The sequence below is a fragment of the Protopterus annectens genome, chromosome 13.part0 (assembly GCF_019279795.1).
Source record: "Protopterus annectens isolate FY-2018-M chromosome 13.part0, PAN1.0, whole genome shotgun sequence".
Lineage (NCBI taxonomy): Eukaryota > Metazoa > Chordata > Ceratodontiformes > Protopteridae > Protopterus > Protopterus annectens.
The window spans coordinates 406004426-406019174 of NC_056747.1; the positions used below are offsets into that span (position 1 = coordinate 406004426).

The 14749-nt window shown below is 39.8% G+C and overlaps 1 protein-coding gene across 1 annotated transcript in view; it reads right to left on the reverse strand.

Moving 5' to 3' along the window:
* The window catches only part of LOC122787370 (3 beta-hydroxysteroid dehydrogenase type 7-like), a 241988-nt gene that overhangs the window by 166118 nt on the left and 61121 nt on the right, over positions 1-14749 (reverse strand). Inside the window, exon 2 of the mRNA XM_044054031.1 lies at positions 13223-13378. Coding sequence (XP_043909966.1) covers positions 13223-13378 — 156 coding nt within the window. The remainder of the gene's footprint in view (positions 1-13222; positions 13379-14749) is intronic.

The window sequence follows — 14749 nt, forward strand, 5'->3', positions numbered from 1 at the left end:
TGTTAGGACCCAGTAAACTGAGTCCCGAAATGCAGAGACTGAACAGCAAAAAGATCAGACTTGTATATACAAAGTCCAAGATCCCATTTCTCAGAATATTCCCTATTTTCCAAGGTATTGCAATCTCGGAGTTGGTATATATAAGTTTGGGGGAGGTGGAGTGGTGCAGGGCGGCTCAACCTCTACCAAAAGAAGTTTTAAGGAGAAGAGTTATTTCCAATGTTCACTCTTTTCTTGTGATTTTGACTTTTTGACATTCAGCATTTCGAGTGTTGACATTTCAATAGGGAGCCATATTATCTTGTGTCTCATGTATGGTGTTGACAAGCATGAATCTGTTAACTACTTTCCTTTTATTGTGACCAAAACCAGACCAGGGACACACCCCTTGCACCTCCTCATCCCTGCCCATCTCCTACCCTCTCCCCACCCACTTTCACCTTTTTTGTGATGTCATGTTCACATCAGGGGGAGAAGGAATGTCCTCTTTTCATAGGTTCATAGGTTCATACTAGGCTATCTGCCCTAGGGCATTTATAAGCCTAGCCAGTGTGTGTTTGGCTTTTGCCACCCATTTTAAATTAATTTTGCTATGCCCTTTTTCGAGGTTAGTATACTGTGCCTCTGTCTAACAGTGACACAGAAGTGATACCCGGGGTAAACCTACGATCTCCCATCCACTCATCAAGATTCCTCTTTAAGAGAGTCAATGAGGGACTCTGCCTAACCTGGACTGGGATTTTATTCCAGAGTGAAGGGAGCCTCTGGGTTATGAATCTGTCCCTCCAGCATGTTCTATTTATTTCAGTGCTGAGGTTCAAGTCTCTCGAGCGCGTAGCTCGATGGGATTTGGATTTTCTGAGGTGCAGCATGTCCATTAATTCCAGGTTGGACATGGCTTTATACGTCAGGCACAGATCGCCACTGAACAGGCGGTATGCCACTGAGTAGAGCTGGAGTTTCTTTAACCAGGCAGCATATGGCATTTGTTTGAGCCCTATGATCCTCTTGGTGAGGTACTTTTGGGGTCTTTCCAGTTGCTGCAGGTGTCTGGTAAGGTACATCCCAAAAGGGGCATTGTACTCAATTATGGGCCTGATGAGGGATGAGTAAAGAGGCACGATGACCTCCCCTGATCTAGATGTAAATCCCTTCATGATTAGGTGGGCTATATAAAATGTTTTACTAACCACTTTGGCCACGTGGTTGTCAAATGAGGGATTGCTATCAACTTGGGTCCCCAATTACTTCTTCTGTACTTAATGGATTACCACCTATGTGGTAATTTGTGGGCACTTTGTTTTTGCCAAAGGGGATGACTATACACTTTTTGGCGTTTAGCTTGAGGCCATGGCTCTGGCACCAGTTGTCTGTTTCTATGAGGCCCTTTTGGAGGATGCTTGTGTCAGCTGGAGAGTCGATTATGGCGCCCAGTTTGCAGTCATCTGCGAACTTAGTCAGCCACAGTCCTTCCGTGTTGGCCTGTACCTCCGAGAAATATATACCGAGCAAGAGAGGTCCCAGGACTGAGCCTTGGGGGACACCACTTGTAACTGGTTTGGAGTCTGACATGGCTCCAGCAATTCTAACCATGTGGGTTCTGTCCTTGAGCCACTTTGCAACCCATCTAGTGACATAGGGGTTTATATTTAAGCTGGTGAGCTTATCTATAATGCCCGAGTGGGGTATTTTATCGAAGGCTTTTGCGAGGTCCAGGTAGGCTGTGTCGACCACCTTCCCCTCGTCAATGGCCTTGGTGACTGTTTCAAAGAAATCAACCAGGTTTAATAGGCAGGATTTGCCCTTAACGAAGCTGAACTGGGTAGGATCCAGTGTCTGTAGGTCCCCAATATCTTTATTTATGAGGTCCATGATGATCCTTTCCATAGCTTTGCAGACCAAGCTAGTCAGGCTTATGGGGCGATAGTTTCCAGGATCTGTTGAGGCACCACCTTTGTGGAGAGGGACCACTGTTGCTGTACGCCACTCTTTTGGTACATATCCTGTAGTAAGGCTGAGATTGAACAGTAGTTTTATGTTTGGGTTTAGCTCTTCTTGGAGTTCATGTAGGATGCAGCCCGGGACACCGTCTGGTCCCATTGATGCTTTGTTTTTTGCTTTGGGGAGGGCAGCTCTTACCTGAGCATCTGAGATGTCAGGGGGGCAGCACTCTGCTGGGATAAATATTTGCCCTTTTGGTGGTGAGGGGGGGAGAAGTTTGCGCTGAACCTGTCAGCTAGGATGTTGGCAATGTCTGTGGGTTTGGTGTATTTTTTGTCATTTTGGACTAATTCTGAGCATATCTGGGAATCCCCACCCAGGTTCCTAACATAACTAAAGAAAGCCTTGTGATTATCCTTAGTGTCCTGTGCAATTTTTCTCTCGAAGCTGGCCTTAGACGATTTCATGAGTGCCCGTAGTTTTTTGCTAATACTGATCAGAGATGCCTTCCCTTTTTGGGATTTTGCTCTATCATGTAGTAGCTTCCTCCTTCTATTGTATAGTTTATGGCTGGGGTCCACCAGACAGGACGTCTGCCTTTGGAGGATTGGGTCTTGGTTTTATTTGGGATTGCATGATCCATGCATTCCTGAAGGTGTTCATAGAATGCGTTTATAAAGGATTCTACGGTCTGGGCCATATTTTTCACAGGCCCGGGGGCTTTGAAAGATTCCACCTCGGTTTTGAGGAGTGTGAAATTTGCTTTAGAGAAGTTTTTCACTGTGGTTTTCAGGGCAGGGGGTGGAGTCGGGATGTGAATATCCAGTGAGATTAGTTTATGGTCTGATCTTACCAGTGAGGGATACACTTCTGGTCTGTAGCATAGAGTCCCCATGTTGGTGATGATCAGGTCCAGTATGTTTTCCCCTCTTGTGGGAGTGGTAACAAGTTGTTCCATAGCATTTGAGTTTATAAATTCTAGGAACCTTTGGGCTCGGGTGTTGGAGCTAGAGTATAATGCTCCCAGTCTATGTTTGGGTAGTTGAAGTCGCCCAATATAATGGTGTTTGGAGAGACCTTCATATTTTCCAGTGTTCTCAGGAAGGCCGAGTGGGGTTCCTGGGTTTGGGAGGGTGGTCTGTAGCAGGCTATAAACTGGAAGGCAGTTTTACCTACTGTTAGTTGCACATGGATAGTCTCTGATGCTTCGTGCTGTGCCACCAACCTGGAGGTGTGGGTATCTTTGACTAATATTGATACGCCCCCTCCTTTTGTAGTACGGTCCAAGTTTTGGGGTAGAAAAGCATGGTATGAGGTATAACCTGGTAGTGCTGGGGTGCTCTCGGGAGCCTTGAACCAGGTTTCTGTTACTGCACAGATATCAATGTTCTCCATGCTAAGGAGAGTTTCGAGTGCGTGCATCTTGAGGTTTAGACTTCTGGCATTGAGTAGCATTACTCTTAGTTTCTTATCCCTTGTGATACTTATGGAGGTGGGTTTGGCTTTTGAGCCTTGCCTAAAAAAGGCACTATGGGGGTAGCAAGAGCGTTTGCCAATATCCAAAAGCCCAGGGGTGACAGGTGCAAGCTGTCCCTAGTGAAGCATCATGGCTTGTCGAGCATGTCATCCCAGGCTGACAGGCATTGGATCCCCTTTAAATGACACCAATACTTAAGCCAATTGTTGAAATTGATCATCTTGTCTTCATATTGTGGCATCATTCTTGGTGAGGGTAAGATGCTACTCAAGGTCAGGGTCATACCGGCCTGGGCTACATGCTCAGAGAGCTCCTCTATGTCTCTTTTCATGTAGTCCAGGGAGGTACGTCTCAGGTCATTCACACCAGCATGGACAATGACTGAGTCATATTTGTACTTACCTTGGAGTGACCTGAGTGCTTGCGTTATGTGGCGGATCCTAGCGCCCGACAGGCAGCTCACCGTGACCTTCGCCTTGTTCAGCCTGGTGAGCGGGACGTCAGTGTGCCTGACGACAGAGTCACCTGTTACAAGTGTATCAGGTGTTTTGTTTAACCTTAAGGGCTGTGACTGTTCAGCACACTGGCTTTGTGAGCTATGTGTTGCACGAGTTTTGTTTTGGGGTAGCGGTTGCTTGGGTGTCTGCTTTGGAGGTCTCTGCTGCTTAGGCAGATTTTTATTTAGAGCCTCCGAGTATGTTTTTGTGTGTTTATGTGTTTGGTTTGCGGTCTATATGAGACTGGAATTGTAGTGAGTGTGGTTTCCTTCTCCTCCTGACTGATTTCGCCAGTACTGAGTTGAGAGCTTATCCTCCAGTATGGCTATATGGTTGCATGTCTCATGTGTTGAAATTTGATGGGAGGAGGAGAGGGTTGTCTGTGTACATGAGGCAGTTGTAACATTGCCTCAAGATTCCGAGATTCACCAGCTGGACCGGAGAGGAGATTGACAACTGACCTTTAGACATGCTAGAATAGTACTGGGAATTCCTTTATAACTGAAAAAAAAAGGGCCAAAGGGGAACGAGGTACTCAAGGGGAGTTTGTGAGGGTGTAGTGCTTTTAATATTTTAGTGCTGACTTATATAATTGCTTTAGTGAGCAAGTGCCAGGTAACTTAAATGCAATGTGTTTCAGGTAACTTAAATGCAAAAATGACAAACAGTAACTTTCTTTCAAGTGAAACAAGGAAATAAGTACAGTAAGCAATGCAGATATCACCAGGGATCCACAGAAGTGCTGAAAAGCCGCGTTTTAGGTGGAATTAGCGTTTCAGGGAAATAAGCAAACAAACAAAGCAGCATACAAATAAAGTTAGATTCAGCAGGTCTGGATCTAGTCTATGCTACAGCAAACAAGGTGTACCAATTTCAGTAAGAAACAGTTCAAATATGCAGGCACTATAAGCCTTTAACCAGAAATTCCCAGCTCAGAAGGGCAGAGTCCAGCCTCTCCCCCCACAAGAGTGCAGACCACAAACCTTCTTAATGTAAAATAACTGGCCTGAAGCCCAAGTGCTTAAACCAGAACTAATACACTTTTAGAATAACAGACACTGAGCCCTCAATCAGCAGTTCACAACTTAGAAGGATGTAAGCTATCTGTCCTGCCACCACAGTGCAGGCCACAAATCTTCCTAATGTAAAACAACTGGTCTGAAGCCCAAGTGCTTAAACTAAAAGGCTTAGAATGAGTTACACCAAGCAGTAATAAATACAATTGAGGACTTTTAAGATGACGCAAAAGCAAAATAAAGTAGGAAGAAACACAAATACAGTAAAAGAAGATTTTTTTTTTTTTTTTTTTTTTTTTGAGTGAGCAAATGAGATGGGCCCAGGAGTTACAGGACAGAAACAAGTGCAAATGCAGGCCTTCAAATGAGAAAGTTGAGAGAGATTGAAGACCGCCCAAACGGCCAATAACTACAAATTCTGGGCCAGAACTACTCCTTCTGTGGTAGACAGGTTACCTAGTGCTTACCATTCCCACTGATAAGCTAGAAGGCTTCCCTCCAACACAGAAAGGCTTGGGGGCTCAGAAGCTTACAAATAGTCCTGGATACAGCAAATCTGTATCTGGAACACTAATTACAGGAAAGGTAGGAAACAGGCTTACATTTTTTTTTCCAGAAAAGTAGCAAAAACAGTAGTAAAAACAATTCACATGCAGTGCAAGCTGGCACACTTGAGTATGTAGCAATATTAGTCCACACACAGTTTGAAAAAATGTAATTAAATTAAAAAGGACTAAAAGCAAGTGCAAAGAGGGTTTATTAGGTAGAATGCGGTAAAGAGATGGGGCTGGGGGAGTGTCCTAGATCAAATCTACAGTGGGGCGGGCACTGCGGTAAAGAGATGGGGCTGGGGGAGTTGTCCTAGGTCAAATCTACAGTGGGGCGGGCACTGCAAAAGCCACCAAATTTAAACTACTACCAGAACAGGGAGGGGGGGGGTTGGGGAAAAGTTTCAACAGAGATGTGAGGAATCAGAGTGCAAATTATAAAACCCCAAAAATATATACTGATCTCTGTATATTTGCAGAACACTAAGACAACAGATATCTAAACAACAATTTAGCTCTATAATACAGAATAATGCAGAAAAATATACTCAGCTCTATATATATCTGCAGAAAGTCTTGTAAGGCTGTTCCACTTTAAATGCAGACTGCTGCTATTAACAGTTCAAATTAAGGGAACCTTGAGTTAACAACACACAAGCAATAGAAACCACAATGGGGTGGGGGGTGGGGAAGAAAGTTTCAACAGAGATGTGAGGAATCAGAGTGCAAATTATAAAACCCAAAACATATATACTGATCTCTGTATATTTGCAGAACACTAAGACAACAGATATCTAAGCAACAATTTAGCTCTCTATAATACAGAATAATGCAGAAAAATATACTCAGCTCTATATATCTGCAGAAAGTCTTGTAAGGCTGTTCCACTTTAAATGCAGACTGCTGCTATTAACAGTTCAAATTAAGGGAACCTTGAGTTAACAACATACAAGCAATAGAAACCACAATGAGGGGGGTGGGGAAGAAAGTTTCAACAGAGATGTGAGGAATCAGAGTGCAAATTATAAAACCCAAAAAATATATGCTGATCTCTGTATATTTGCAGAACACTAAGACAACAGATATCTAAGCAACAATTTAGCTCTATAATACAGAATAATGCAGAAAAATATACTCGGCTCTATATATCTGCAGAAAGTCTTGTAAGGCTGTTCCACTTTAAATGCAGACTGCTGCTGATGCTTTTTTCTGCTGATTTACTATACTTTTCTGTAAAAAAAAAAAGGAATAGTAAATCTGCTGATTTAACAAACTCTGATAGTCTTTCTTTTTTTTTTAAAACAGAATACCAGAGTTTGTACAGTGTTTTCAAGACTGCTGGACAACTGGTTTGATTTTTGGATAGTCTGGGGAAAAAACAGTTAAGTAGTAATGCTAAATTACTTACTGGTACATCTTGTTACCAGTACAATGAATCACTTCTGCACAGCCTTCATTGGCGTCTTGTTTATTACTGGGTAATTTATAGGATCCTAGTATTAGTTTATTTGTCCATTTTTGACAAGGGTCCCTGTCACCTGACTGAGCTTACTGTACTATACCTCCCAATATGGGCTTTGCATTCATTCTCTGAGGGGCTAAGAGTTCCTGAGTCAATCCTGAGACTTCACGTTCTTGTAGATTTTTATTTCAGTCGCCTTGCTTGAGGAATATGTTACCTTAGTGGTTGAGAGAATGGTCATTATTAGTTTGGCATTTGGTATAGAGGTTAAAGCTGTGAGCTTTAGCTCCTGTGGTATGGGGGTTGATTTCCTCAGCCCCTGTTTGCTTCCTATGTGACTTTGACTAAGTTACTTAACAAGACATAGCTCCTGGGTTGCCCCTGAAAATGGACTGTGTGCCCAGTGGGCTGACCTGCTTAACAAATAGGATTATTTAGTCATGCAATAAAGACCTACTTATTTGAAACTGGTTTTGATGGTATGACTTGAATGTATGTTTTACATTAAGTTAATATTTATGTTTTTAGTTATTAACATTGATGACAGTGTTTTGTTTAGAACACCTAAATAAACTTGAACTTATAGGATGAGCAACTCTTGCTCAGGTTTCTTAGCAAGCCTACCTTTTGGATAGTGCATAACAAATCAATGAACCTACTGCTAAAAATAAATACAAATAATAAAATGACAAATGCATTGCACAAAGCCTTCCATGATGAAATGTGGTTCCTCTAACAATCAGAAGAAGTCTGCCATTAGCTCCCTTCTGACATTAAAGGTTAGGTCACTACTGCTACATCAGGTATGTAATCTTTGCAAATCTTACTGGAAAAGTTTGCATCTTTTACTGACGTAATTAAGCTATTCCCTTGCTAGATATGTGCATATGTGATTACTCAGAATCCATTTCCCACTCTAGCATGTGAAAAAATAATTTAAAAAAAGAGTGGCCCCCATACAGAGCATTGTTGGACATCGCTGATGGCCATGGCCCCGATTTGGGTTTTGTTTTGTAACCAGCAATTTACCCACCGAATTATGCATGGATTGGGGTGTACTTCTAATGATCGAAATACCACTTACCTGACTTTCTTAACACTGAGATGACAGCGCCAAAACAGCATTTAAACGAACATTCGGATCATCAATTGAAAACTCCACGTAAGTAATCACTTGGCCACCATGGTGAACTTTGCCCTTTCCCCCCACTGTAGTGTGATCTCAGAGATTATATATTTAGTTTGGGGGTGCGGGGGCACAGCTCCAGATAGGGGAGTTTAGGGGGATGGATGAGTTTAATTAGATTTTGTTTTTCTTTGTGGTGCTGACAAGTGGTTACTTACCTGGAGTTTTCAGTCAGTGATCCGAGTGTTTAGATGCAGTTTCAGTGATGACATTCCGGTATTAAGAAAGTCAGTTAAGTGGTATTTTGATGATTAGAAGTAGACTGTGGATTGACACATAGCGCCTTTAATTGTTTAATTACTGGCAGGTTAGAAGGACATCAATGTCCATACTTGAAATATTTATATGTATATATGTATGCATGTATTTTAATTTAATTATTTCCTTATTACTGGTGAGGTGTCAGATGTATTTACAAGATCATGCTGTCCGTCCTTATCTAAAGCTGACATTACTGTTTCAAAGAATATCGTGAGTTTCAAAAGTGTAAGATCTCACCTTCGCAAACCTACGTTTAACTGAATTTTCATGCAGACATTAAATTATTTTTGCCTTATTGCATTGATTATGATTCACTTTTACGTTTATTACATCCCTTTGCTGTAGACACATTAGTTTATTATATCAATGTGTTCAAAAACAATTATATTTCTGTACCAAATGCATTAACTTAAACTGTTACAAAGACTCAGTTCCTCTGCAGTTTCATACTACAAGCTGTTACAGGAAGAGGTTCTGAGTAATTATATGCTGTTAAGAAAATGCTACAGCTACTGAGCCTGTTCCTATTATAAGTTGTTAACCAAACGTTTCAGCTAGACATCATATTCCTATTATATGTTAACTAAATATTTCAACTAGACATCCTATTCTTATTATATGATGTTAACTAAAAGTTACAGCTAGACATCCTATTCCTATTATATGCCGAATGTTAACTAAAAGTTACAGCTAGACATCCTATTCCTATTATATGCTGTTAACTAAACATTACAGCTAGACATCCTATTCTTATTATATGATGTTAACTAAAAGTTACAGCTAAATGGCCTATTCCTTTTATATGCTGTTAACCAAATGTTACAGCTAGACATCCAATTCTTATTATATGATGTTAACTAAACGTTACAGCTAGAAATCCTTTTTCTATTATATGCTGTTAACTAAACATTACAGCTTGACATCCTATTCCTATTATATGCTGTAAACTAAACATTACAGCTAGACATCCTTTTCCTATTATATGCTGTTAACTAAATGTTATGGCTAGAGATCCTATTCCTATTATATGCTGCTGTTGCATAAAGATAATATGTTCAGTGTGTGTGTGTGTGTGTAGTATTTATTTATTTGTGTGTGCTTACCAGGATGATCTGACTGGGCAGCATACCTCTCAACTGTACAGATTTTTGCAGAATGTCCAGATTTTTGCCTCATAGTTTTGGTCCATTTTTCAAATAATTGTGGTTTTCTGGCAAATTAGCATCAAATAATGAAAGATTAATGTTAAAAAAATAATGACAAACATATGAGTTTCAGGCTTCATACCATTCAGAAAATCCATGCTTATGTAAAACCTGAGATTCTATAAACTTTCTAAGTTTGTACAAGCAATATTTAAAATTGTCCCTATTTTTGGGCCTTTGCCTCACTTTTACTTATGCTTTGTCCAGATTTCTTGCTATAAGAGGTTGAGAGGTATGCTGGGTAGAATCCCTTTTCCGAGGACGCCTGAGGGAGAAAAGCTCCACATGAATTTACACAAAACAATAAATATGATTTTACAATACAATTTTCAAACAGGTGCACAGCAGAAAATAAACTGGAAATTCATCAGTATATAAATCCATATATGAGCAGCATGCATTCAGCAAAATTTAACAATAAGAATATGAGTACACCTTACATAGTGAATCAAGAAAGATTACAGACCACAAGCAGAAAAAGATAGTTCGGAGCATGGATGTAAAATAGCCAGAGGAGATGCTGTAGTAATGAGAGACAGAAATATGATATGTAGAAGCATAGATATAAAACAGAGGAAAATGTATAGTGAGAGAGAAAGCATAGAATATCAGCTGGAGTAGTTAACATAGGATTACATGAGAAGAAATAGTATTTTAGCCAGGGGTATGGGAAGGGCAAATCTAATGATCCACGAGATACATTTTTAGGACTTTTTAAGGGAATTGTCTACTCTTATAGGGAATGGAATGGTGTTCTGCATTTTTGAGACTTGACATGAAAATAGCAAGGGTCTATATCACATTGTCGAACTTTTAAAAGTTCAAACACCATATGGTTGACACCATATGTTCAAACTTTAAAAATTCGAAAACGTAATACAAAAAAAAAACATAAAACTTACCTGAAGGTTGTAAGCAGGGGGGCAAGCCCCCCTGCACCTCCCCACCCTCGCTACTTAAATATACCAACTCCGATATCACACTACATTGCAGGAAAGGGAAAGCTTCCATTACGGAGATCTCCGTTGAAACATTCAAAGTTTTATAAGTTTGAACATATGGTTTCGACCATATGACGTTCAAACTTGTAAAAGTTCAACATGAATGGGACCCAAATAGCAAGCCCCCTGCTGAGTTAGTTGATTTGGTCACAGTCTTTATCACTTGGCCTTAGGATTCTGTCTGGAATTTATCGAGTAAGAATATTGGCTAAGCTTGGCCATTTTTCAGGGTTATGGATTACAGTATGTATCGTATCCAGTTGAGAGTAAGACAAGCAGTAAGGGAGCTATAATCAGAGTTTTTTTTTTTTTTTTTTTAGGGCTAACCAATGGTGTGAACTGCATGGTAGTTTTGCTGTAAATTTTGTAGTTTTGTTGTAGCACTGTTTTAGTAGGTTCAGTTTGGTGGTTTGCAGATTGGTAAGTGTGGGGGCTCCATACAGAAGGGCTGGAAGTAGGTACGTTGTGGCTACACTTACTTTTGCTTCTTTAGTTAAAAATGGTTTCATTCTGTAGAAGGGACCAGGTTTTTTATGTGCTTTGACTGTTTTTTTTAGAATGCTTTCTTGGTAGGATATGGCATCTGCTGCTAGTTTAATATATGGAGAAGGAAGGTTATTTGGGGCAAGAGTGGTAGGCTTAAGGTTGAAGAGAAGTTTCTTGATGAAGGAGTTTGTATACGTTTGAGCGATGTTGTATTTGGCTGTAGAACAGACTCTTGTATAGGTATAGAGGTGGTAGTTGTGTCTTTTAAGAGTGAGGCAACTGTCTGACTGACGAAAGTGTTGAATTGGCTAGTGATAACTTCTGTGAAGTTCGTTGTTGTGGGAGTTGTTTGGGTTATACGTCCGGAGTGGATGAGTTTGTTTACTGTTGACCAGAATATTTTAGGTTAATATGGCCTGCACTTTGATCTTTTATCTGATTTGGTCTTATTTTTTTGGCCTGATTTCTAAGCGGTCTGTAAATCTGGAGATCGAAGTCATTTTGTTTCATTTCCAGTGACTCCAGGCTTTGTCTCCAAGTGTCATTAGTAGCTCTGTTGTTTTGTTAATCAAGGAGCTGGTTGAATTTAACTCTTATTTCTAACAGGGACATGGTTGTTGAGGCAAGTTCTGTTCAAGAAGGATGCAGCTTCATCTAACTGAATATTTTTCGTAGATGCCAATTGACTGATTTTAAGGTACTGGTAAAACTATCTTTATCAAAGTTAGTTGTGTTGTGAGATTGATGCAATGTGTTTTTAGGGTGAATGGAGAATTGCTTAAAAGAAAGGTGGGTAGGTGGTCACTTAGATTGTTTGGTAGGAGCTGGTGGAAGTAATTTTTTCTGAGAAATTTGTGAAGACCCAGTCCAGAGTGTTTAGTCTGTTCTTGTTTTTGTTGTATCCCGTTAAGTTTCTATAAACTGAGTAAATCCATAGTGGTTAATGTTAGTGAAATAATATTAAAATCTCCAGTCATGATAGTTTCTTGACAGGTAGTTGAAGAAACCCATAAAAGCAGTTCCTGGTTGTGTCGATATTATTTTCAGGGGGGAATATATACTCCTACAACAGTTATGCTTTTATGGTTGTTTATTTTTAGAGTAGCCATTGCGATTTCACATTTTCCTATAATTGGAGGGATGAAGTGAGAAGTTGAGAGCTTGCTTATATATGATGGCAACACTACCTGCTTTTTTCTTTTTTCTATCCAGTCTAAGGATGTTATAGCTTCGGGGGGGGGGACTTTTTCATCATGAATTTACTGCTTTAGCCATGTTTCTGTGGCTATGATTATGTCATATAGATGCTGGGTAAACAAGTCATGTACCTCTGACAGTTTTTATAGATACTTCTATATAGAAGTCCCTCTTCTCAAATTATATACTGTTATTAAATATTAACAGAAATCACGTTGTCTGTGATCATATATTGCTAAAAGTTAGAAGTAGAAACACTGTTTCCTGTGATTAAATGCCGTTACCTAAATGTTATAGGTAGAATGCCTTGTTTTTAAGAGTGAAGGAGAATTTGTATTAGTAAAACCATTTATGATTTAGTATTGAAACCAGGAGGATAATTAAATAACTACACTTTTCCATGTGGATAGTTCACACACAGTTCTTACTAGATCCATCTATTTCACCATTTTCAGTACTACATATAAAAATAGCAACTACTGGGAAATGAAACTACAGTGCAGAATTCTTTTAACAACTTAAATTATAACTTCGGAGAATAAATCTTAGTTTGTAATTAAACTCAGCTATTTTCATTGCACACTTAGGACTGCAAGGGGTTTGAGTAATGGCTATGTAAACCTCATAGACACTAAGTACAGGGTTTGATTGCCATCTTTGACAGGGAAATTGGTTAGGCTTAAAATGGCCCACAAGCGCAGCTAGCCTAGTACTTACCTATGACCCCAAGACTAAATGCCATAACTAAACTCGCTCAGTCTGAAGAGCAGTGTTGCATGCCATTCTACCAAAGAATTCTTGAACTTATTTTATAAGTGCAAAATGATGAATAAAATTCACTGTAAAATAATACCCTGTAAAAACATATATGTAGAGAGAGAGAGAGAAGTAGAGATAATAATGTTACAGAAAAGTTTGTATATTTGAGGAAATTGTACACTTTACCTCCTACATTGACTTCTTCCATTTGGCCTTCAGGTGTCAGGTCCACGTAATCCACAATGGCAGCAGAATGGATCACCACATGAACACCATTCATGGCCTTCAGCAGCTGGTTAAAGTCGGTTATATCCGCATAGATAATATTTACTTTGGAGAGATCTAAAGAGGAGCCCAAATCAACAATATTAGTATGTAAAAAAGGTGATCAGCATGCTATCATACCAGAAGCACTTGCACATTAACACAGTACAGTGACTATATTTACTTCTGCTCTTTTGTGATGTAACCAGGGATGAAACAGGCATTCTTTACCAATGCACAATACCATGCTGAGTATCCTGATTTGCTCTTTTACCCAACTAGCTTAGAGATTTATTCCTAGTCTTATACTTAACCTTTGCCAAAGGCTTGTGCTGCCTTAGTTGCTACTTCTCCTGTAGTTTTTGTTGAAAAGGTGCACTACAACTTTACTGTCTCTAGATGTAGATGGATTCTATACCACAGAAAATATTATGAAAAACTGCATATTCAACTTTACTTTAATTGTTTTTGTTTGTCTTTTCAGCTTTTCCCAGTTAGGGTTCGCCACAGCGGAACTCCGGTCCGTTAATTATTGGCAATCGATTTTTATGATGCCGAGTTGCCAGCCCGATGCCCAACCTTCAGTGAAGGCACGCCCATTCACAGATGTTTTTCGGAGGCCACTCGAATCATGGGGAGGACATGCAGACTCCACACAGAAGGCACTCCAGCAGAGAATCGAATAAGAGAACCTCTTGCTGTGAGGTAACAATGCTACCACTGTACCACTGTGGGTTGTTCAACTTTACTTTAATTAAACTCCTTAAATTCTGAGCATATAGGTTTTGCAATCAGCGGTAAATTATATCCCAAGAATGGTGGTCATTATGTTTAGATTGTCTGGTCTGGCCTGAAAGTAAAAAAAGAAAGACTACCCATCCAACTGAACTAAAGGCCAATGTATGTTGCAGAATCTCAGTATGACCACAGGCAGCAGCGCGACTCTGGAGTAACTCTAGGCCACATTACTTAATTAAGAAATATGCAGGTCATTGGCTTGTTTCAGTCTATGGACATAAATACAATGTTTCTCATTAGCCTTATTCACATATGATTGAAAAGTATCTCAAGATTCCTGTTTTCATGGCATGACATAGCAAACCCAGTGCCTACTGAATACTAAACCATATTTCTTGAAAAAGCATCTTCTTTCACAAGTATGCCCCAATCACATTACAAACAGAAAAGAAACCTACAGACATTTTGTAATGCCACTGACCTTGTTCTCATTCAGCTTCAAACAATTTTATGCAAAAAATCTCCACTACATGCTTGGGATATAACTTCATAACTTCCCACCCCATACCCTCATCATAACACATCTAAGTGAGTGCAACAATTTTCGTTCTACCATGTAAGCTACTGCCTGAATTAAACTTGTAAGCTTTGCCTGTAAGTGACAGTAACTATTAGACTTACTACCAGCTTGTATACTAAACTCTCAAAAGC